At 36.2% G+C, this 21,893-nt stretch overlaps 1 protein-coding gene across 3 annotated transcripts in view; it reads left to right on the top strand.

Annotated features, from left to right (window-relative positions):
• Positions 1–21,893, top strand: part of SEPTIN7 (septin 7) — an 81,197-nt gene that overhangs the window by 14,980 nt on the left and 44,324 nt on the right. For 2 of the 3 annotated variants that reach the window (XM_039715000.1, XM_039715002.1), the window contains exons 2-3: positions 1,328–1,332; positions 4,041–4,143. In XM_039715000.1, the coding sequence (XP_039570934.1) occupies positions 1,328–1,332; positions 4,041–4,143 (108 nt within the window). The remainder of the gene's footprint in view (positions 1–1,327; positions 1,333–4,040; positions 4,144–21,893) is intronic. The other variant, XM_039715001.1, reaches the window with a different exon arrangement.

The following is a 21,893-nucleotide window of genomic DNA, read 5'->3' as shown; positions in this document are numbered from 1 at the left end:
ACTGCAGTTTCCATCACAGTGTAAAGTTTCTAAAAATAAATACAGACTCTGGAACTATGGGATTGATTAAAAATTAGATATTAAGGTGCAGAAGCATCTTAACTGCTGGCCTAGAATTTGCGATTAAGATTTTTTTTTTTACTTACTTTTTTGGTATCAATATATTGAAATACTCAAGCATGGGAAGACGTTTAGTGACAAACAGGACCTTTGTGATACAGCTTTTAGTGAAGGTATTGTAAGTGGTGTGTTGGAGAGCTGTTGTAGACCTCTTGTCGCGCACAGAGTTAGATGTTGTTGAACAGACACTTAGCTTGTGCTCCCTGCTTTGTTCTTTATTTTCTGGCTGTTGAACCATGACAGTTGTGCCCAAGGTTGCAGCAGTGCTCTAATGCTCAGTGTTGCAAATGAAGTGAATTGACACTGTTCACTGAATGTGTAAAGTGACTTAGAAATACAGAATCCTGGGAGACATTTGGGGGATGATGGCTTTGATCCTTGTACCTTTTCCACACTAATAAAGATGCTGTGCAGTAGTGTGGTGAAATGAGATTGCATATTCTAGTGAGCACCTCAGAAGAAGAAACACCCCTGAACCCAGTACAGGTTTAGGTAGCATATGGCAAACAAAAAACATGCTGAATAACTGAAGTAAAAAGAGCTAGTGTATAGCCATCTGTATTGATCATTAAGTGGCTGGAGTTCATGAAATCAGGTTGTTTTATGTATAATCCAAACTAAATTAAGGTTACTAACAAAGTATATTAAGGAAGCCTGCAAGAAAGGTGAAGAGGGAATTTTAACAAGGGTGTGAAGTGAGAGGGCAAGGGGAAATGGCCTTCAACTCACAGAGGATAGGTGCAGATTAGCTATTAGGAAGAAATTCTTTGTTGTGAGGGTGGTGAGACATTGGAACCGATTGTCAGGAGAAGTTGTGAATGCTGCATCCTTGGAAGTGTCCAAGTTCAGGTTCGATGGGGCTTAGAGCAAACTGACCTAGTGGAAGGTGTCCATGCCCATGACAGGGGGTTTAGAAGTTCTTCAGTACCCCTTGCATCCCAAACCATTCTGTGATTCTGCTTAAAATGCTGCATCCTGAGCATACCAGATGGGAAATACTGTGAGTTACTTTGATCAAATGTAAGTAACTTTTTCTTCTTTTCTTTTCTTTCTCACATTTCCCCTGTTCCTCTCTCTGGATTATGGCTGCACCTGTATGGACTCGTTACTGCAATGGTTGAAATTCATCTTTTTACTGGACTACTTCTGGATGTGTTCTCCTGATATCTTCAATCGTGAAAATGATGGAAATGTGTTGTTTACAAAGTAGCTGTAAGTATTACCTTGATGCAGATGTTTTACAGCTAATAGGAATAGAAGCAGCATTATGTTTTTAGTAGATGAACTAAAATTTAGCTTAGATAGCAGCTAGTTGAAAATCAGGAAGGGACGAAAATTAAGGGGAAGGTATCGTAAGCATTAGAAACATGAGATCTCATTTGGCACCATGTTGAAGACAGTGGAAGTCAACTCTTTTACAAAAAAAGTACTAAGTTCTTTTAAAAGCTATTGCAGGAATTAAAGAAACTCAATTCCTAATTTGTTTTGGTCTCTTTAGATGTGGCAAGTTATGAACAAAGGCAACCATTAAAAAACCAGTATGTTGAAATCTTCAGTTTTAATTGGTATACCAGAAATCTGAACCTGGCATCCAGCTGCAGTTTTTTAAAAGGCTCTTTCCCACTGAGGGCAAATGCTCACATTAAACACAACATTAATGCCCATTGTAACATTTCATACATCTTCCTCTTTCTGGTTACTACCATTTTTATTTCATTAACTAAAATTGTAGGTGTAATTAATGTAGACTCAATAAATCAAACAACCCAAAATTTGCCATCTATTCTTTTTTATCATTTCATACTCGGTGATCTAAAAGTTCATGGGAGTAAAACTATCTGAAGTGTGGAGCTCTTTAAAAAGGGAAAGGGAAGAGAAATAACTTTAGTTTAAAACAAAAATTATATGGAAACCCTTTTAATTAAATTTGCTTAAATTTTTTTAAGCAAAAGAATTAGCTTATGGCAGGGTGAGCTGTTTCTGGTAAGCATAACACACATTAAAAGGTATGTAGATACTAAAAAATGCAGGTGACTGACAAGAAGAACTATTAGGAGTGTGTGACTGTGATTAGATATTTCATATCTGGTAGGATGAATAGAGTTCCATGTCCTTAATGGTTACTAAAGACCTGCACTGTTAAGGAGCCCTTTAATATCTTAAACAGCACTGACCTGTGTGTCATGTAATATCTCTGAAGCATTGGCTCCAGCTCAGGGTTTCAGATTGTGATAAATTCCATTCCTTACATGTAGTAATAGATTGGAAAATGAAAACAAATATTTGGATTTTAAATTCCTGGCTGATTTTTAACATGCTTTAAAACCTTTCAGATGAGATTATAGCTGCACCAAAAGCTATATTGAAACAAAAGCTTCTTTAAAGGACTTCCTTGATAACACAGTGCAAAGATTCCTAAGTTTAGGGAAGTAATAATGTTTGTTGCGTTATGAGTATTGAAACTTGAGCCTCTAACTTAGTCTTTGCAATGGTGTAGTTTCATTTGAGATTATTAATAGTTTGTTTGCCAAATGGAGAAATCAGTTGGGCGACTTAAAACAGAGAGTTCATTTATTGACTAGTGCTGTTGGACTGCCAAGAAGTTAGTTCTTCTTGCATTCAGTACTTTAAAGGTGATAGTGGTTTTATAGCCTTGCTTCAGTTAAAGAAATATTTTTAATTTTAAAATTCTGAATTATTACTGCATTTAACTTATTCTGCCAGTTTTAGAAAGAAAAAATGTCAAAATAAATGAGTCAACCACATACCAAACTTGAATTAACTGTACTGTATCCCATACAGAGAAGTTCTGACCAGGAGTGACTGCAGTAGAAAATTTTTTTACAAATTATTTTTTAGTGTTCCTCTCTGCTCACAAAGATAATTTTAGGGAGTAGAATTTGAACTTGTAGACAGCACTTCAGCTCTGTGGGTATATACAGCCTCTCAAACCCTGAGAGTGAGGCAGTTCCACCGTCACATGACATCCTCTCAACTTTGCATGGACATAATGCCTAAAGACTGGAATCATTGCTCCATGACAAGCAGTGCCTTGTGTTGCATTTAGAAGACTGTTGTCTCAAAGTGTTTTGAGAATCTTTATAAAATATCTAAATTATCCAGTCTCACAAGACAATCCTCAGAGCTGCTGCGTTAATAAACAAACAGTTGTAGGATTGTGCTGGAAGAGTGGTGTAAAGGTAGCACAGTTGAGCTTTGAAAGATTGCTGGATCTAGTACAGTGAGGAGGAGGCATTTTAAGCACCTCCAGCATTTTCATTAATGTGGTGAGAAGAAGTAATGGCTAACATCCAGAATTCTTCTCTTGTTTCACAGTAGGCACTATTTTGGGTACAAGAGTACAAGGCAACTGTAGTTTTGCCTATATGGAAAATTTATGCAAGGTGTGCTGCATTAGTGTAAATCTGGGTTTACCATGAAGGCCTCCAGTTGAGTGACACAGAAGGAGAGGTGTCAAGTTGGTCCCCATCATGTTGAGGCAGTACCACCATGACTTGGAAGTATAGGAAGGGTGCATTCATACTGCTGGCCTGTGTTTCAAATGGGCATTGGTACCAAGCTGATCATGTTTTAATTTGTTTGCACATGCTCACTGTTGTGTTTGTACAAACAGTCATAATATGGCAATTGCATTTGCCCAAAATACTCCTAGTATGCCTGTGTTTCTGTGCCAGTTCTTTGGCCATCTAGTCAAAACAAATTTTTTTTTGCAATTTTTTTCTGTAGTCATTATACTGTCTTGAATGTAGACAGCTTGGGTTGTTGAGAGGTTGGGTAGATAGCACTTTTCTACAAAGGTCAAAATGAAGTGAACATTTCAATAACTAAGAAGACAAGCCAATTAAGAAATTACTTGCTTTCCTTTTAACTTTTTTTTTCCTAAATATCTCTTGCTTTAGCAACAGAAGAACCTTGAAGGATATGTGGGGTTTGCAAATCTTCCAAATCAAGTTTACCGAAAGTCTGTGAAGAGAGGATTTGAGTTCACGCTCATGGTAGTAGGTAAGTTTCTTTCTTTGTTTTGAACGTTGATAGTTAGAAGTATTTTGATGTAGTTCTTAAAATCTGTGATGGTGATGTAAGTATATTTTGCATGATCTCAGGAGAAAACATGGATCTTCTACTGCTGGACTGATAAATTTAGGTTGGTTAAAAAGAACATATCTGGTCCACAAGTTAATGAGGAGACAAATAAATGATGAGAAGTGGATAGTTCATATGATCTTCTAAGGAAAACAGTTTGGTGTGGATCTGGTCTAAAATGCTACTTGCAAGTATGACTGAAGTAATTTGAACTTGATTTTCATTTGAATAAAAAAGAAATTTTTATGGTTGAGTGCAACACGGCAAACCTTGTACATAACCAGGCAATAGGATCCTGTCTATCCTGCACTTCTGTGGCCACAAAACTATGCTGCAAAATCAAAGCTTTAATTTAAACAAACCTTTCTAGTTTTTGTATGGTTGCAAAGAAAACCAAATGTAAACAGTTTGTTCCCTGTGGACTACAGTAAATGGGAAATTATTGTTAGTTTGAATGAATAATTCCATTCAGAACAGTTCATTTAGTCTTCAGTCATGACCCAAATTTGTCATCTTTCCTGCTAGGGAATCTCATTTCTTTTTTTTTTTTTTTTTGTCTCACTCTTGAGTACTTTTATCATAATAGACTGTTACTAAAGTTGGTTACATTGGTGTGTAACTGATGCTACTGGATATGTGACCCTGTTTTGGCATGCTAATCAGAAAAATAATAATAATAGTTTAGAAATGTTTTATAATAGCCATCTGTCACTTTGTTATCTAGTTCTATCATATGTAATTTGGCTAGCTTGATAGTGCTTTGTTTTGTCATCAACACAATGGATTTCTTGAGCAGGCTTTATGTGCATGTAGCATGTAACATAACAGTACTATTGACAGAGTTAGAAATCAAGGGCAAATTGGTGCAAACTCATTGCATATATATATCATCTATGTTTTTCTTTTGATTACAAAAGTGAGCTAGAATTTTTCAAATTTGAGGGTTGTTTTTTTCTTTTGGAACTTGATGGCTGGTTCCTTTATAGTCTAGCATCCAAGTACATAATTATTTAGTACAAAACTGTTAAGTCTAAAGTAAAATTGGTTTTCTGCTATCTGCTGGTAATAAAAAGGAGGAAGGGATGAAATTGTCCTCATAAGTGGTAGATGTAGGATTGTGATACAACTGGAGAAAGGCTGCAAAATTGCCTCAATGTTCTCTTGTTTCCTGGTAGTATAGTTTAAAGCAATTACATTTAGGAAAGCTGTAGAAGATGGAAGACTCTCAAGAAGAAAAATTGGTTCAAAATTAGATTGAAAATGAGATGTTGACTAGTTTTCTTATTTTTGTGCTTACTACTAAGACTTCATTTGTTTGCATGGAAATATGTGCCACTGTCTGGAAGCTTACTAGGAGAGGTGGCAGTATTTTCCTAAATTAAAAATGCCTCTGATTCTATTCTTTTGACTCCCAAGTATAGAAATCAGATACTTGATAGTGAGTGTTTAAACAAAATGATGGCTGATCTTTCAGTGTTCTGGGGACATTTGGGGAGGGGTGGGGTAGAGAAATTATTTTGTTTCAAAGTTGAGTGCCTGGTAATAGTATGCCCTGAAAAAATGTGTTTGTTTTTAAATATGAAGATGAAATCATTTGTGTATTACTGATCACTTGTGTTGGTAAACACTGTAATGCAATCTGCAAGTAAATTGTTAGGATTGTAATTATTTGTTGCTGTATTCATCCTGTGAGGTAGTGTACTGTAACTTGGTTTGAGGTCTTTAGCTGACATAATGATACAAATCTGTAATAGTAAATGGAATTATCTATAATCTACTTGGTAAAGTTTAAAAGTTAGAATGTAGTATTTATCTGTGTATGGTTAATGCTGGAAAAATAAGAATACTGGATGTATTATCTCTTGGAGATTATCTAAAATATTCTTTTGCTCTTTCGACTATTAAGAGTCATGTGTGCATGGCTACATTTTACTGCAGATTGCACAACTACTGATTTGCTGACTGCTTTGTTTGGAGATAGTCAGTGTCAGTGTGTTACCCATTTGTTCTGAAAGGCAAAAAGAAAAACAATGCTTGTGGTTACTAAACAGGTACAACAAAGAAAACAAATCATATCTGGGATCCATGTCCAGCTATTTTCAGGTGTCCATGAAGTTTGATATCACAGCTAAGGCATTTGTGTAGAAACTGTTTTCCTGTTGTACATTAGTGTGGAATTACCAGTTAGACTTAATAGATGTGCATAGTGTTGTATATGGCTTTTTTGTCTTTGGAATGTGTAGTATGAAAATTGACCAGTGTTTGGGGGGAATGTAACACTATGGTTGTACTATTGTGTGTGCTTCTACTGCTGTAGAAACAATTCTGTTTTCAGTTTAACAGTGTAAGATTTTTGTGATTGAGCAAGTAGTAAGTACAGCACCAAACAGATCTGATGTTTCACTAAGAATTTTGCAGGGAAGTAGATTAATTTTGCTGAACATTTCCTGTGCCTGAAGTGTGAATGCGAGTACAGAAAATGCATATTTCCCCAGTTATTATTGCCCTGGAATGATGGAGCTGCCCATAGCAGTGTGTGGTGGCTTCCTGCTCTTCTTTGTGCCAGTGAAGTTGGACAGTGGGGTTGCATAAGGCTGAGTAGTTGTTGAAAAGCCTAGAGAATGGTTTCTGGAGCAGGTTTTCTCCTCCTGAGCTAAGTTGGTTGGTGGCATTGGTTTGGACCCATGTGGACAGTTTTCTGTCTGTAACTTGCTTTTTTGAGTCAGGACGTGGTAGGATTGATGTATCTGATACTTATAATGTTAGTGAGCTGTTTTCTGTAAAGTATAGCTGCTGATTTCCAGGTGTTATGGTGTTTACATTAAACACAACTAATGGGTGAAGTAATTATGAACTGCACACATACAAGTATAAAAAGAGGATGTCAAAATAACTTTTTTATATCAAATGTTTTAAGAATCATTGAAAAGTAAACTTTAATAGAAACTGGTGTTATTCTATAATATTTAGCCATAATACACATTTTGACATTTCTATTTCTGTTTCTTTTCTCCAAATTGTATTGATTTTTTTGTTAGTGTTTATAAACTTTTTTGAGAAACTGAAGACTGAGAAAGCCCTTTGTTTTCCTTATTAATCGGTTTTCATTGATTTGTCTTTCATCTTCATGAGAATTTCATATTAGTTATATTCTCAAAGCAGTAGTTTTCATCATGCTGCTTCTGCAGCAAGTTGATTTTGCAGAGTAAAAACTCACAAGCACCTCCTCTGAGGATATGACATAAAGTGAGCAGAAATACACATTTAACTGAGCTCCATTCTTGATGCTTTCAAAGTAAGACATATAAGTAGTGGTTTAAAGCAACTGATTCTACATCTGAAGCATTAAAGCTCAGCAGTGGAAAAAATGTCAAGTTTGCCTTGGTAGCCTGCTTCCTTCATAATCTTGTGTAATCTCTTCAAGTATAAGACATTTATTGAAACACTTGAGAACCCGACATAAATATTTAGTCTGTCTGAAATCCAAGAGAATTCTCTGTACTTCTCTGCTGTATGGGTTTTTTTGGACTAAAGTATATGTTTAAGTCAGATGCTTAAAAAAAGAAAACTTCCAGAAGTAATACCACTGTGGTTAGTAACTCACAATTAAAGAAAGTCTTAAGTGTGGAATTGTAGTTCTGTCTGTTTGTTAATATAATTACACTTGCTTAAGTAGTGGGTGTGTGTTTTTGCTTTAGTGTATGTGAGGTGTGGAACAAATAGTTATTTTTCAGTGTGTCTTCCTTCTAAACACTGAGTCAGGAAATCCCTCTTTTGTTGTATTGAAATGACGCTGGTAACGGGATTTAAACCAACACCCAAGTAGATGCAAAGTCATGATTCTTAAAAATTCCTTTCTTCTATAGACCTTATGTACTTAAGAACATGTGTTTGTGGTAACTTTTTGCTAGAGCTGTATATTTCAAAGTGTTCAGGCTTCATGAGTCGCATTAGAAGTTGGACTTTCAAGTTTGGGGGGTTTTTAAGTCATCTGATTTCCAAATTACAGAACACTTAGAGTTGAGTGGTTTCCACAAGACCTTTCTAGTTCTTGAGCAACTGTTTGGTAGCTTTGATTTTGAAAGCTGTTTTGAAACCTCTCCCATAGTAAATTGCCTGTTTTGTTTCCAAATTGTTCCTTTAGCCTTGTAGATCACCTGTAGATTACAACTGGAAGGAAAATGCCATGCAATATTGTTGGAGTCCTTCATTTGTAATTATATGCACACTCAAGGGGTTTGTTTAAACATGGTTTTTTGGCATGGATGCAAAGAGAAGGACTGTATTTTGTAAGACTTGAAGTTACATTAAAGAAGCAGCACACCCTGATTATAAAATGCTTTTATTGTTCACTGAAGAAAGCTTGGACCAGTTTAATACTTGTATCTTCTGATCATGTTCTGATTGAAATTACCCCTTTCACTTGTTCCCTTTCTGAAGCAATTTATTTATCAAACCAGTCAGTGGTACTAAGACACTTAGCTACTCACAGATTAAAGATACTCTTTACTTGCTGTCAGTTTCAATGCCAGGAACAAAATCATTTATCACAGGATAGGAAGAATAATTAAATGAAAAGTAACCTGTGTGTGGGCAGTGCAACTAAGTAGGAGGAGTTTTGGGATGTTGCCAGTTCTTGTTGATCTGCTGTGATTTGAAATGCTCCTAGTTAAGGTTTCAGTCGTGTCTCTACCACAGTATCTGAGTAGGTGTTTGGCCTTTGGTGTGACCTTCATTGCCTGGCTGCTGAGGATCCTGCACTGCCATTGCTGAGTGTGCAGTGCCTGGTGCATGTGGTCAGGGGAGTGCAGGACTGGGGTAGAGTCCTGTTGTTTTTACAAAGAAGAAGCACTTGATGGAAAAGAACTAGCAAGATTTCGTGCAAGTATCCTGCCTCCATTCCCCCTGAAAGTTCTTTCTTCAGAATACCTGAATTCCTCTAGTTCTCTCACCCTCTGAAAACTGCCCTGTGTGCCATAGGACATCTTTGGCTGCAGCCCCTTTTGGGCTACTTGCATGGTGACTGCCTGGTAACAGCTGGATCTGGGTTAATAATCTTCCAGTTCTCAGGGTACTATTTCTGTACTTGCATGGTGACTGCCTGGTAACAGCTGGATCTGGGTTAATAATCTTCCAGGGTACTATTTCTATAAAGAAATGTTGAAGTCTGGGTTCAACTGTTGTGGTATGATGGAAATAGATCCTTTAGAAAACTAGATAAAAATAAAGTTAAGTTTCAGGGCTTTTGTTCACAGGATTATGAGGTTTCCCTGAAGAATAAATATAGCAAAGGTTGTTTAAGGTTACAGAATTCTTTAAAGAAGTAATTTATTGTATTCCACTGATGATGCCTACAAAGTATAAGAATGGATGGCTAAATACGTTAACATGTACCTGATGGGGGTGCCAAAGCAAAATATGTTGAATGTAGGAGAGCTGGCAGAGGTAAAACCAAAGGAAATTGGTGAACTCAGAATGGAGCCAGGGTATGCCCCTGAAGAATAAATATAGCAAAGGTTGTTTTTAAGGTTACAGAATTCTTTAAAGAAGTAATTTATTGTATTCCACTGATGATGCCTACAAAGGATAAGAATGGATGGCTAAATACGTTAACATGTACCTGATGGGGGTGCCAAAGCAAAATAGATTGAATGTAGAAGAATTGGCAATGGTAAAACCAAAGGAAATTGGTGGAACTCAGAATGGAGCCAGTGTATGCTCACAGATGACATGCTCCTCTGGAGGAACCTCTGTTTTGGAGTAATGCCTCATCAGTTGCCTGTTACTCCTTTTTGTGGAAAGAGGTTGATAAACATTTTTTGGGAGGGCAGAATAGATGAATTCTGAAAATATTTCATGAAGAAATAAGTGTCTCTTCAATATGTGAAAGATCAGCAACTTAACAGTGAGTTCACTGGCCTGCATGATTTTCCAGTGAGTTACTTTCAGATGGGAGCTTGAAGTACCTATTCATGTGAGTGCTTGGCTTCAGTTAGAAAATCTTCTCTCATACTTTTTTTGTTGGTTTATGGATGGGTTTTCTCCTATTTTTCCCCCTCTTTCTTTTGTAATGCAGTGAACTACAGCTGCCAACATACTTGCTGCTTTTGCCTCTTTTGTAGTATTTTGCTGTTTCTTTTTTTGTTGCTGGGGAAGAAAAACCTGCACAAAGTGTACAACCTGATGGAAACTTTACGGTGGGTTATTGTGAAACTTATTGTCAGGGAAATTCAGTTAATCTACCTATTTGAGCTTATCTTAGAAACCATAGCTTTTCAAATACTTTCACAAGTTGCTTATAGCATAATGGCTTTTAATCGCTCAATAGGAAAAAAATTCTTAATTTTTGTTAAGCTCATTTTAAACATTTTCCTCTCTGTGCAGTAGCTTAAAGGTTCTAATGAATAGAACTAAAGTTGGCATTTAATAGGATTGGTCTTCAATTCTCATTTTTTAATTGTTTGCAATTACAACATTAATTGGAATTGGAGTGCTTACTGGATAACTTCTAAAGAGCCTTTGGATTTTTGTTTTCTTATTAAGTGTTTGGATGCAAAGCTTCTTGAGTAGATTATATGAAAGCCAACTGCAGTAAGGTCCTTCTTATTGGATGCTTACTATTACATGGCTCAAGTTCTGACAACTAACCTTAAGTACTAAGTATTAGTATATTAGGATATTACTTGGAAAAATAAAGAAAATGTTTTTGTAAAGCTTTGGTGATTGTGAGCATAACTGATCTATTTCTCATGTGACAGTATTTTGGTCAGATCCTAATTTTTCTATTAAAATTCTTTGTTTACTGGCAAAGTTTTTTATGGGAAGAGACTTGTATTTCCAAGTATGTGGATGTGAACCCATAATTTGGCAAAAATCTGCCTGTAATCTAAATGGCTTTTACCTTTCTTTTTAAAAAGTGATGATTCTGGGGTTTTTTTTCTATTCCATAATTTTTCCAATTTTTTTTTCTCTTCCATAAATTGTTTTCTTGTCAGTCTTATAACAAATTCTGTTAATTATTTCACTGGATCTTTAATAGATGAATTCAGAAAATTTCACAAAAACATCTAATGAGAGATTGTGCTCTGTATTGTTAGGTGTCACTTTCACTTTTGAAGCTTTGAGGATTGTTTTGGTAGTTCCCTGCATAATCAATCCTGTCACATTACTAGCTGTCTTCGGGCCATCTTTGCTGTATTTCTAACTGCATAAATATTTTTCCAGGTGTTTTTTTCTTTTCTTACCTTACCATTTTTTGCTTTATTTCTGAATAAAAATGTGCTTGCTGAATTTACACATCCAAATATACGTGCACATGTATTTGGCAAAAATCTGCCTGTAATCTAAATGGCTTTTACCTTTTTTAAAAAAAGTGATGATTCTGGGGTTTTTTTTCTATTCCATAATTTTTCCAATTTTTTTTTCTCTTCCATAAATTGTTTTCTTGTCAGTCTTATAACAAATTCTGTGAATTATTTCACTGGATCTTTAATAGATGAATTCAGAAAATTTCATAAAAACATCTAATGAGAGATTGTGCTCTGTATTGTTAGGTGTCACTTTCACTTTTGAAGCTTTGAGGATTGTTTTGGTGGTTCCCTGCATAATCAATCCTGTCACATTACTAGCTGTCTTCGGGCCATCTTTGCTGTATTCTTAACTGCATAAATATTTTTTCCAGGTGTTTTTTTCTTTTCCTACCTTACCATTTTTTGTTTTATTTCTAAATAAAAATGTGTTTGCTGATTTTACACATCCAAATATGTGTGCACATGCACACAAACACACAATTACTCTGTTGATATTTAGGGTTTTGTAGTAAGCTTGTTCATTATGGTGAGATCAGCATTTGAACCTGGTCCTTGTTGCCATTGATGACAGGTTTGTAGGTCACAATTTAGCTGCAATGAATGCAGTCTGGCATTTTGGTATTAGAATAAGGATAAATAGTAATGTGTGAACTTGAGCACATCTTAGAGAAGATACCAAACTAATGGATGTTTTATTTCTTAAACTGATTATCAGGTGGCCAACACTTCTTTTGGTGATACGTTTGTAGGTCACAATTTAGCTGCAATGAATGCAGTCTGGCATTTTGGTATTAGAGTAAGGATAAATAGTGAACTTGAACACATCTTAGAGAAGGTACCAGACTAGTGGGTGTTTTATTTCTTAAATTGATTATCTGGTGGCCAACACTTGTTTTGTTGCTAGTTGACAGATTGTCCTGAGCTGTCACATGCATGAGCAGGGTGTGAACTAAATGTTGCCCATCTTGTAAGCAGTGACCTGTTAGAAGTCACATGAATACTGTTTCCAGTTCCTTAGCCCGGGATAATCAGGTAACACCATACTGCAGCACTGCTTTGTGAAGCTATCATTGCTACAAGCCCAGAGTGAGATTCAAAGTATGAGCCAGTTTTTTGTGCAGATAAATGTGCAGTATGAATTTAAAACTGCTTCTCATTTCTTGTTGGCTGAAAATGTTAGTCTTGCCTGCCGTATCAAGAAAAGCTGAAAACTTTTTTAAGGAATAGGTTCATTCTATCACCAAAGTGATATTCTTGGATGGAGTATTTGTGGTCTAAATATCCAGTTGGGATAGGTAGGAAAGCCCATATGACCCATTAAATGTGATTCAATATGATTGTTTTCCCTCTGGCTGATTTTACAACAGTCAGTTCAGATCTTCCTTGTCAATCCATTTGAAACAGTTTTTCTTCCTTTTCCAGTATTTTTCTTTATGTAGTATGGCTGTTACGTGCAACTGTTTTGTTTTGGGGTTGGGATATTTTTCTGTTGAGGTTCTGAGCACATTTAAGAGTTTATACCATACTCTTGTCTTGAATTTCTCTTATTAAAGAGAATGAGCATCTTCTAATAATATTTTTTCTCACTTGTTATGGTGTATCTGTTGGTATTTTCCAGTAATATTTACCGTAATGCAATTCTTAAGGCAGACTATTTAGATTTATCAGTGGCTGGAAGGGAGAAAGGCTGCTGAAGCTGACTGTTTAATCAAATAACTTTTTTCTGTTTGAGTTCCTGTCATCCTTTACTTTCATTCATATTTTTCTCTATAGGTAGTTTACCAAGAGCATAAATTTGAGAACTCTTACACTCTGTCTTGGAATAGTGCTAATTTTCTGTCAGTGTTCATTTCAGCTATCTTAAGTTTGTAATGCCATTTGATATAGTTCCTTCCCTCTGTTAAACTTGAAAGTTTTTTTTTGAGGGTCCGGGTTTCCTAATTACACAGTTACTTCTAGCTTTTTGTCAGTGAAACTTTGGTTTGGGTCATAGGTGGAACCTTAAGCCAGAATTGTTCTGTTATCTTCAGAGTGGAACCACATGTCTGTCAAAGTTAATGCAAAGTGTATCATTCTGGTTCTTCTCATGAAACTTCTCCTGTGAAAGCTAAACAAATTTGTTTCATGGGACAGAGGCTTCCTCAGAAGGGCAGAAATGGTCTGTGATTCAAGGGGATTAAACTCAGCCTTCTGTGGAGAAAGAAGCAATGCAATGGAAGGACACAGATAAATGTGGGCTGAATAAAAACATCAAGTGTCAGTTCTAACAGCATCTGGCCATGCTGTTTTACTGCTTGGGATATGTGAAGTGGTGTTGCTTTCTGTATAAGGTGACAGCTTGTGTTTTTGAAAAGAATCTGGAGCATTCCCAGGTGACATCTTAACTGCAAGCAGCAGTGCCTTTTAAAATAGCAGTCTGAGGTCATTATATGTTGAATTTTGAATTTATGGGCAAATCTAGAATCGTGGGTCCCTTGCCTGTTGCTCAGATAGTGAAAAAATAGTAATTCAGTGGTCTGAAGTGGGAAGAAGTTATTGGATATCTGTGGAACGCTTTTCAGTGCAGGATCATGAGCACTGTGTTAAACTGAACAACTGTGAAACAAACCACTGCTGAAGTATATAATTATCAGATAAGCAGTTGCTGATGCTTGATCAGATCAAATGGCATGGAGTAGCAAAGGGCATTTTCTGCACAATTCCATCGGTTGTTCTTGCCTTCATGCACGTTGCCTGTGTCATCTGTCTTTCAAGACAGAAATATTATGTGCTGTATTCACAAGTATGATAGGGAAGAATCTTGGGAATATTCCAAGTTTGGCTCATGAACCACTCATATGAGTGGTTCAACTGTGATGTAATAATCTGGTAAAGAGCTGGCTGATATTTCATCTATAACTGTCTCCTTGGACCCTGTGATGTAAATCTGCAAAACATTTACTTTCTCTCTGTGTTAAACTGTGATCCATTAATTTGTCTTCACATCTACATGACTTTTCTGATGACAAGATATTGTTGAAGTTTCTGTCCCACGCTGCAGAGTTTAAAGGGAGCTGTAGGTTTTTGGGGAGGCAATTTCTTTGTCTCAAAAGTCAGCAATTCTCTTTTACCATCTGTTCTTTCTTGGTTTGATGGATGGAGACAGTTTATTGTCAGTTTCCGGTTATTTTTTGCTCTGCTGTTTTCGTTATTAGCTATTTTCATCTGACATTGATGAAGATTATTTGGTTTGTTTTATTTTTGTCATCCAAGAAAATGCCTTACATGACGTTGGCACAGTCTGTCAAAGAAGCCTTTGAGCAATTAATGTAATACCCTGCAGTAAAAATACTCTCTCTTCACGTAGGACTGAATAACACAAATAGCACAAGGGGATTTTTAAGGACCCGAAGATGAGTTTTCTTGGCTCTCAGATGACGTGTGATGGTGCTTTGCTTGATAGGTTAGCAACATAAAGTAATGTTCAAGTTTATTGCAATTATTTTAAAGAGGATGTCCCTTCCGAACATTTTGGTCACCAGATTCTAACCTTGTATCTCCAGACTTCTGGCCAAAAACTTGGGGAGTGTGAAAATCTTTTTGATGTTTGTTCAGGTTTATGACTAACCATTCTTCAGTGCTCTCTAACCTTGTATCTCCAGACTTCTGGCCAAAAACTTGGGGAATGTGAAAACCTTTTTGATGTTTGTTCAGGTTTGTTCAGCAATGGTAGTTATGGAAAGAAATAATATAATTGCTTTGTATAGGTCAGTGTATGACACTCCCAGCTCTGAAAAAGCTGGAGGTAACCTTGTTAGTACAAATCTTCCAGTGCAGAAAAAAAGTAGCTTTAAACAAAAACACAGCCACCTTGTTTCTGTGTACTCTGAAGCCTGTGAGGGAACTGGTGCAGAGGTTGGTTTGAGCAGGGTAAAAGAAGCCATTTGTCCCACACCCCACCTATGTTCCATGGCAGCATTTGTGATGCACTGGGTAACTTGAGTGAAACTCCAGCCAAGTCAAACCTTGAAGAGTATGATCTTAATTGCTCTGTCAAAACTCCTCCTCTGTGTAGGTTACTGTATCAATAAAAATAGCATTTCACATTTGCTTATTCTGTAAAGGTGTGCCAGAATTTTTCAATTTTTATTCTGTTACTATCTTAGAGTAAGTAAAATTTTTATTTGAATTATTATTTCAAGTATTTATATTGTCTCCTGTTTCTGAGTAACTGAAATAAAAAAACTGAACCAATTACTACGGCAGGGCAATGTCTTCTGTCAGTGATTTTGCAATACCCACTTGTGCTTCAATACAGGTAGACCTTAATCCAATAATGCACGGTGTTTACTAATCCACTTAATAGACTAATACTGTCTAGTGGTTAAAAAACTGAGTCCATGTTCTTAAGAAGAAAAACATGCTGTGTTTCTGAAATACTGTTCTTGATCTGTACAATTTGATTCTTTTAGCCACTGTTGTTTATTAGTAAAGTCATTCCCTAATCAGATATTTTTAGTGACTGAATGCAGAGAAATTAGTTGAGAGTTGGATGATTGGGTCGGATTTTAGCTTTAAATATTTGTCAAATTGAAACAGTTTGACTTGAATTATCACAGCTATTTCAGTCTACAATAAGTAAAAGAATGTGATTTTTATATACTGTTTGGCTGTGGTTTGAACTGAGAACAGTGTCCAGATTTTTATTTCACTGTGAATTTATCTGCTGTGGTTGATTTATGTCAAATGGCAAGCATTCAGATGGCTGAATAAAATAAAAGTGACTCAGAGGAAGTATTTTATGAGCTTTGCAGATACTTGGACGGTTTGAGGTTCTACTCAAAAACAGCTTCTGCTTTAAGTAACAGTAAATGCATTTATTCCACAACTAGTTGCATAACATTTTTATATACCTGCCTTATTAGAAAGGAATTGAGACCTACCATTCAAGGCAGCAGCTGTGCTATGTAATCAACAGACAAACTTGTAGGCATTGTGTGTGTGTATATATGTGTGTGTGTATATATATATATATATTCATTCTTGTTTCCTATTTTTGGCACTCATCTGAAGTTTTCTATCTGGTCTTTTTTTTCTATAAATAAACTTAATTTATAAGAAGTAATTTGCTATTAGGACACAGTGTAGAGTGCTCTAATTGTATTTCTAGTGCCTATTAAATGGTGTTGAGTGGCTAACTAAGACCAGGCAAAGATAGACACCGCAGGATAAGTAGGAAATCTGAAGGAGAATCATCATAATGACAGTAGCTGAAATAATGTAATGGTACTAATTTGGAGAAAACAGCTCTCTGCAGAGATGAAGACTTCTCCAATTTTGTGCCTCCTGCAGTTTCTTGAGTCTTCATCTACAGAGCTCTTTTAAAAGGCTGCAGAATAGCCCTCCTGCAAGTAAATGATAAGCAGCCATTTTGTGCTTGAAGTTTGTGCCTTGCTGAACTCCATGCCTTTGGTTTTTGAGAAACAAATTTTGAATTTAATAGTGTGTGGGCCTGGCTGTTGATAGTTTCTTGTTTACTATTTATAACTTTTCAAAAACACATGTTGTGAAGAGGTCAAAATAAAGATTACTGTCAACTAGCGCCATAAACTTTGGGAGGTAAGTGATATTTCAAGGAAGCACCACTGTTTGTTTGCATGACTTTTTACAGAATCATGGAATAGTTTGTTTGGATGGAATCTCTCAGAAATCATGTGGTCCAACCACTGTTCAAGGCACTTTCATGTGGTTTCTCTTGAACATCTGCTTTTGTCCTCTCTCAGGAAAAGGATGCTGGGTTGGATAAAATTAAGCATGATCCCATTTTGGAGTCACACTTGATGATAGTGGTCTGCTGTCAGTTGCCTTCTTGAACTTGTGGTGAAATATAGGCCCTCCAGTCTGATTATTAAAATTACTTGACAAATGTTTCTCTCAAATCAGTTTAAGAACTCAGTAGTCCAAGCCTTTCCGGAGACAGCATTGTCATGTAGAGATCCATCATGATGGATGAGATGCTGCAAAGGTATCTTTGCCATTCACATTTTACTATTGAGGTGGTTTGTTTTGGCTCAAAAAAGGCTGAACTGTGAAAATGCTTTTATACCATTTCAACCAGATACAGAGCTCAGGAAGATGGAAGATGTTGATAGTTTGATAGGACTCTGAAGTCTTTGTGAATCTAATACCTTTTAGAATCGGTCTGTGGTTAAATTTGTGGTTAAACATGCTTTGCAGTTGCTAATCAGGTGAAGTTAGGCCTCTCACAGTATTGGGTTAATGAGAAAGTGAAAATAGATTAGCCAGAGATGAAGTTGAGTTGCCTCAAAATAGATGGAAATCAATAACATTTGATTAAATGGCATAAAATGGCAGTTCTTATTTGAATTACACTAATTTTAGTATGCAGATTGTGCAGATCTTGGTGTTTGTCTTTTTTAATAAACTGCTACAGAAAAGATAATGCAGTTAGTGAGTAAAGCCATAGTTGATTATCTTATTCTTCTAGCATCTTAAAACTGACATGTTATTGCATCTTATCTTGGATTTTTTTTTTGTGTTGCTGAAAAGCAGGGAGACAAAGGCTACCCTGTTACTAGCAAGATGAACTGCTGGCAGATGCAGAGAACTTTTTCTTCTTACTCAAATAAGGCTGTGTTTGTCAATATGTGTGCTTACCAGTTTCCTTAAAACTCCTGCTGTCAGCTTAAAAAAAAAAGTTTAATGCATTTGAATGTGATTAATATTTAAATAAGTAAATTATTACAATGAAATAGTAATAATAGTGAAGCAGTGGCCATGCTTCACTACTTCACTAAACATGTTGTGTTTTTTACTTGTTTACGTATTTCTTAGTGGTTTTAGATAGATATATCACACTAAGGTCAGGATATCCTTAAGTTGCCAAATGCAAAAATAAGCACTCAGGTTAGAGCTCTAGTCGCAATAAAGATGATTATTTTCTTACTGCATTTGATGGTTTTGGGGAGACTTTTCATAACTTCTATGTGCTCTTCATATTTGTGCTTTACAGAACACTTTTATGGATTGTGCTCCTTCTTGAGAAAGTGCCATATCCAAACATTATTAAAGTGATGGGATTTTTTTTATTTGCTTTTTTCATGTTGTTATTTGTAGATTTTTAATGTGGAGTGGGATACTGTTTGAGAAAGTGCCATATCCAAACATTATTAAAGTGATGGGATTTTTTTTCTTTGTTTTTTTTTCATGTTATTTGTATATTTTTAATGTGGAGTGGGATACTGCTTCCTAATTCTCCAGCTGCTGGGAACAACACCTTTGCAAGTAAAGTAGAAGAGTCACATCCTAGAGTTGTGTCACATCTTAACCTGCTTGTTTTTGTTCATGCAAAAAACCCCAAATGGTTCTAACAAACCTACTCTCCGTGCACTTCCGATGGACCTTGAGGCTGGCTCTTCTTGGGTAAGAGGAGAGAGCCTCTTAGCACTTTTAACTCAACAGAAAGATAAAAGGTAAACTTTGACACAGAAATACTGCACATTGCAGTGTCTTTAAGAGAGGTGGGTGTATATGCCCAATTTAGATTGGCAGTAATTGCCTCATATTTCCCCATAAAGTATCTATCCTGTTAAACACCAGGGTTTTCCATGTCAGATATTGTTGTCACATATATGAATAGTATTATCTGAGTGACATGGACATCTCAGTTAATGTTACCTATTTATTACAAAGAAGCATAAACGTGCAGTTTCTTTTACTTGTAATAATCTGCAGACTCAATTTGCTCATTTGCCTTTTTTGGATTTTGTATAAGGATCCTCTTTGTAGATGAAGTTCTATGTTAAATTCTGCTACGTGGAAGTGCAAAAAGATGTGAACTCAGATGGGTTTTCTGGATACAGTGAGAAGCTTTCAAATGAAGTGTCATTGAAATAATTATTAAAAATAAATGTAAAAAAAACCAGGAACTTTTATTTTTTTAGCTAAGACTAAGATAAGTAGAAAGACTGGTTTTGTTTCTGTAGATATTCACGTGTGACTTCTTGGTTAAATTGTATCTTGAATATGTTTATGCTGCTGAGAGTTGAAGATGAAGGGCTGTCTCTTGTGTGCCTTTCTACCTGTTTAGTTCAAGATGCTGTGTCATAGCAGTACTGTTGAGTATTTAGCATTCTTTCATGCCAAATAAATTGTAGTGCTCTTGTCTCTGATGTTTCTGGCTGCAGCTTTTTTGTTGATGGACTTTGAACCTTTTCTGGAAGGCTTTTTATTACTTACTGTTCAAAAACCATTTTTAGCTTTTTCCGCATATTCTGGCAAAGTGACTGCATATGTCAAAACATATGTGTAGCTTCAGAGCTATCTGCTTCTAGCAGCAAGCAAAAGCTGTGGTTCTTTGAGCTATTCTTGGAGAAGGTGAGGACTTTTTATGCTGGGGGTGAAGGTGGGAATGTACCAAGGGGGAAGGTAAAAACAGGAGACAGGAAACTTTTTGTATTGTTCTTAGTGTTGAGGTGTAAATTTTGATTTGCAAAAATAATTAGTAATTGAATTTCTATGGATAAAAAGGTGGAAAAATGTGACTGGGACAGATATACCTGCTGTGTGTTGCTCTCTTGTTTTGAATCCTGTGATTCAAATTTAGCACTGGATGCTGCTGAAGAACTGGAAACCATGTGAGTGGCTGGTGATAAGGTGGGCAGGAGCAGCAGAGAGCTGTGGCTCATGGAGAACCTTCTTCCTTGGCTGAATATGTTAACAGGTGAATTTCTGTTCAGCCTCTGGCAAAATGTCAAAAGAGGTTGTCAGATGGTATCCCATGCCCCACAAGGATTTCTCTTATTTGAATCTGCTGAATACCACAGCATTTTTTCATCAGACTTTGAGGTGAGATTGCTTTGGAATCTCAAAATGGTGTGAAGTAGAGGTGGTATGTTCCATGTTTCCCTGAAAGATTAGGATAAGTGAGTTGCCACTTAACAGGTTGTTACAGAGCATATTTGTAAGGGGAGGCTCGTGATGTCTTCAGTCAGGTGTGCCTGGGACATTGTGCGTAGACTGTTCAGAATTAATGCAATTCCCTATATTCTACTTGAGCTTTTTGGGAATGCTCTCAATATTGTATCACAGGGAATTTTTGAAAGCATGAATACTCTTTACCTCTTTTATCAGAAGCTTTTTTACTGTTTTTGTTACATGCAAGCTGGTGGGTGTTTGCTGTTGAAACCTTAGATGAGTTTTGGTCCTGCCCTTACTGCCATCAAGTACCACCAAATCCACACAGTAATCCTCGAGGTAACTCTTCATCTGACTCGTGTGATTCATGTCCTACAAAGACAGGCACTGTAAAAGGTTAAGTGCAGAATTGTTTCTTGCACAGTGATCCATTGGCTCACGGCCATTCTGTGGGTGTGTTGGCCACTGCTGTTCTGAAGGGTTTTCTCACTTTTTGCCTTGTAACTCACTGAGAAGTTGATTCAGTTTACTGCTTCCAAAGGGTGCTTGAATCTGAAGTCTGTCTAAATCTACAGATGGCTGAAAAGAATGCAAAAGAATATATAGAAGCTATTCTGAAGCTCTTTGCCCTCATTAGCTCTCTTGACACGTGTAATCCCAATCTCATTTAGTTATAGAGACCTTTAGAGCAGGATCTGGATTTTGTATTTTTTTAAAATAAACAAAACCTGGATATGTAAATTATGGTTGTGTGTTTTGGCTGTTTTTTAAGAGTCTAACAAAGTAGTGAAGAAAATTTAGAATACTTGGTTGGTAAACCTTTTTAATACAAAGGATAAGTTTTGCTAAAATGCAGTAAAACTTTCCCTTTTTTACTTGCTTATATAAGTTGTTGTGTAATGCTGTTTTTGGGTGGTTTTTAGGATTTTTTTCAGCATGTCTCCATTTGCTCTTGGGCATATTTGAGTTTATGCATAATGACTATGACTTGTACTATGTTGATAATTTATCTACTCAAGCTTGTCGAAACTACTCTAGCTTGCCTTTCAGAACAGGCTTTTTAATATCTCTGTTCTAATCCTGCTAATTAGTAGTCAGCGTTGACCATAAATCAAAGCACTATTGTGTATGCTCTTAACAGGATGAAGTAAAAAAGCTTTCTGCCTTGTTAAAGGCATGTTTTTCTTGGCACTTTTTGTTTGAGGATATACAAAATGTAGTAGTTGTCTAATGTTGATCCTTCTCAGTTAAATGCACTGAAGTTGTAAAACAGTGTTTCTCCTGTGCTCTAAGTCCAACAGTGATCATGGAAAAAAGTAAGTGAAAAAGATAGATGACTTAATAGCTGCAATGTTGTGGGATTTTTTTTTTCAGTAGTACTGATATATTTACTTTCATATAAAACTTGCATGCAAAAGGGTGCTCAGATATGTTGTTTTTTAT

This window comes from Passer montanus, unplaced genomic scaffold, assembly GCF_014805655.1.
Source record: "Passer montanus isolate IOZ18808 unplaced genomic scaffold, ASM1480565v1 scaffold32, whole genome shotgun sequence".
In the NCBI taxonomy this organism is placed as follows: domain Eukaryota; kingdom Metazoa; phylum Chordata; class Aves; order Passeriformes; family Passeridae; genus Passer; species Passer montanus.
Note: the sequence above shows the minus strand (reverse complement) of the source record. Positions and strands in the feature narration are given on the sequence as shown.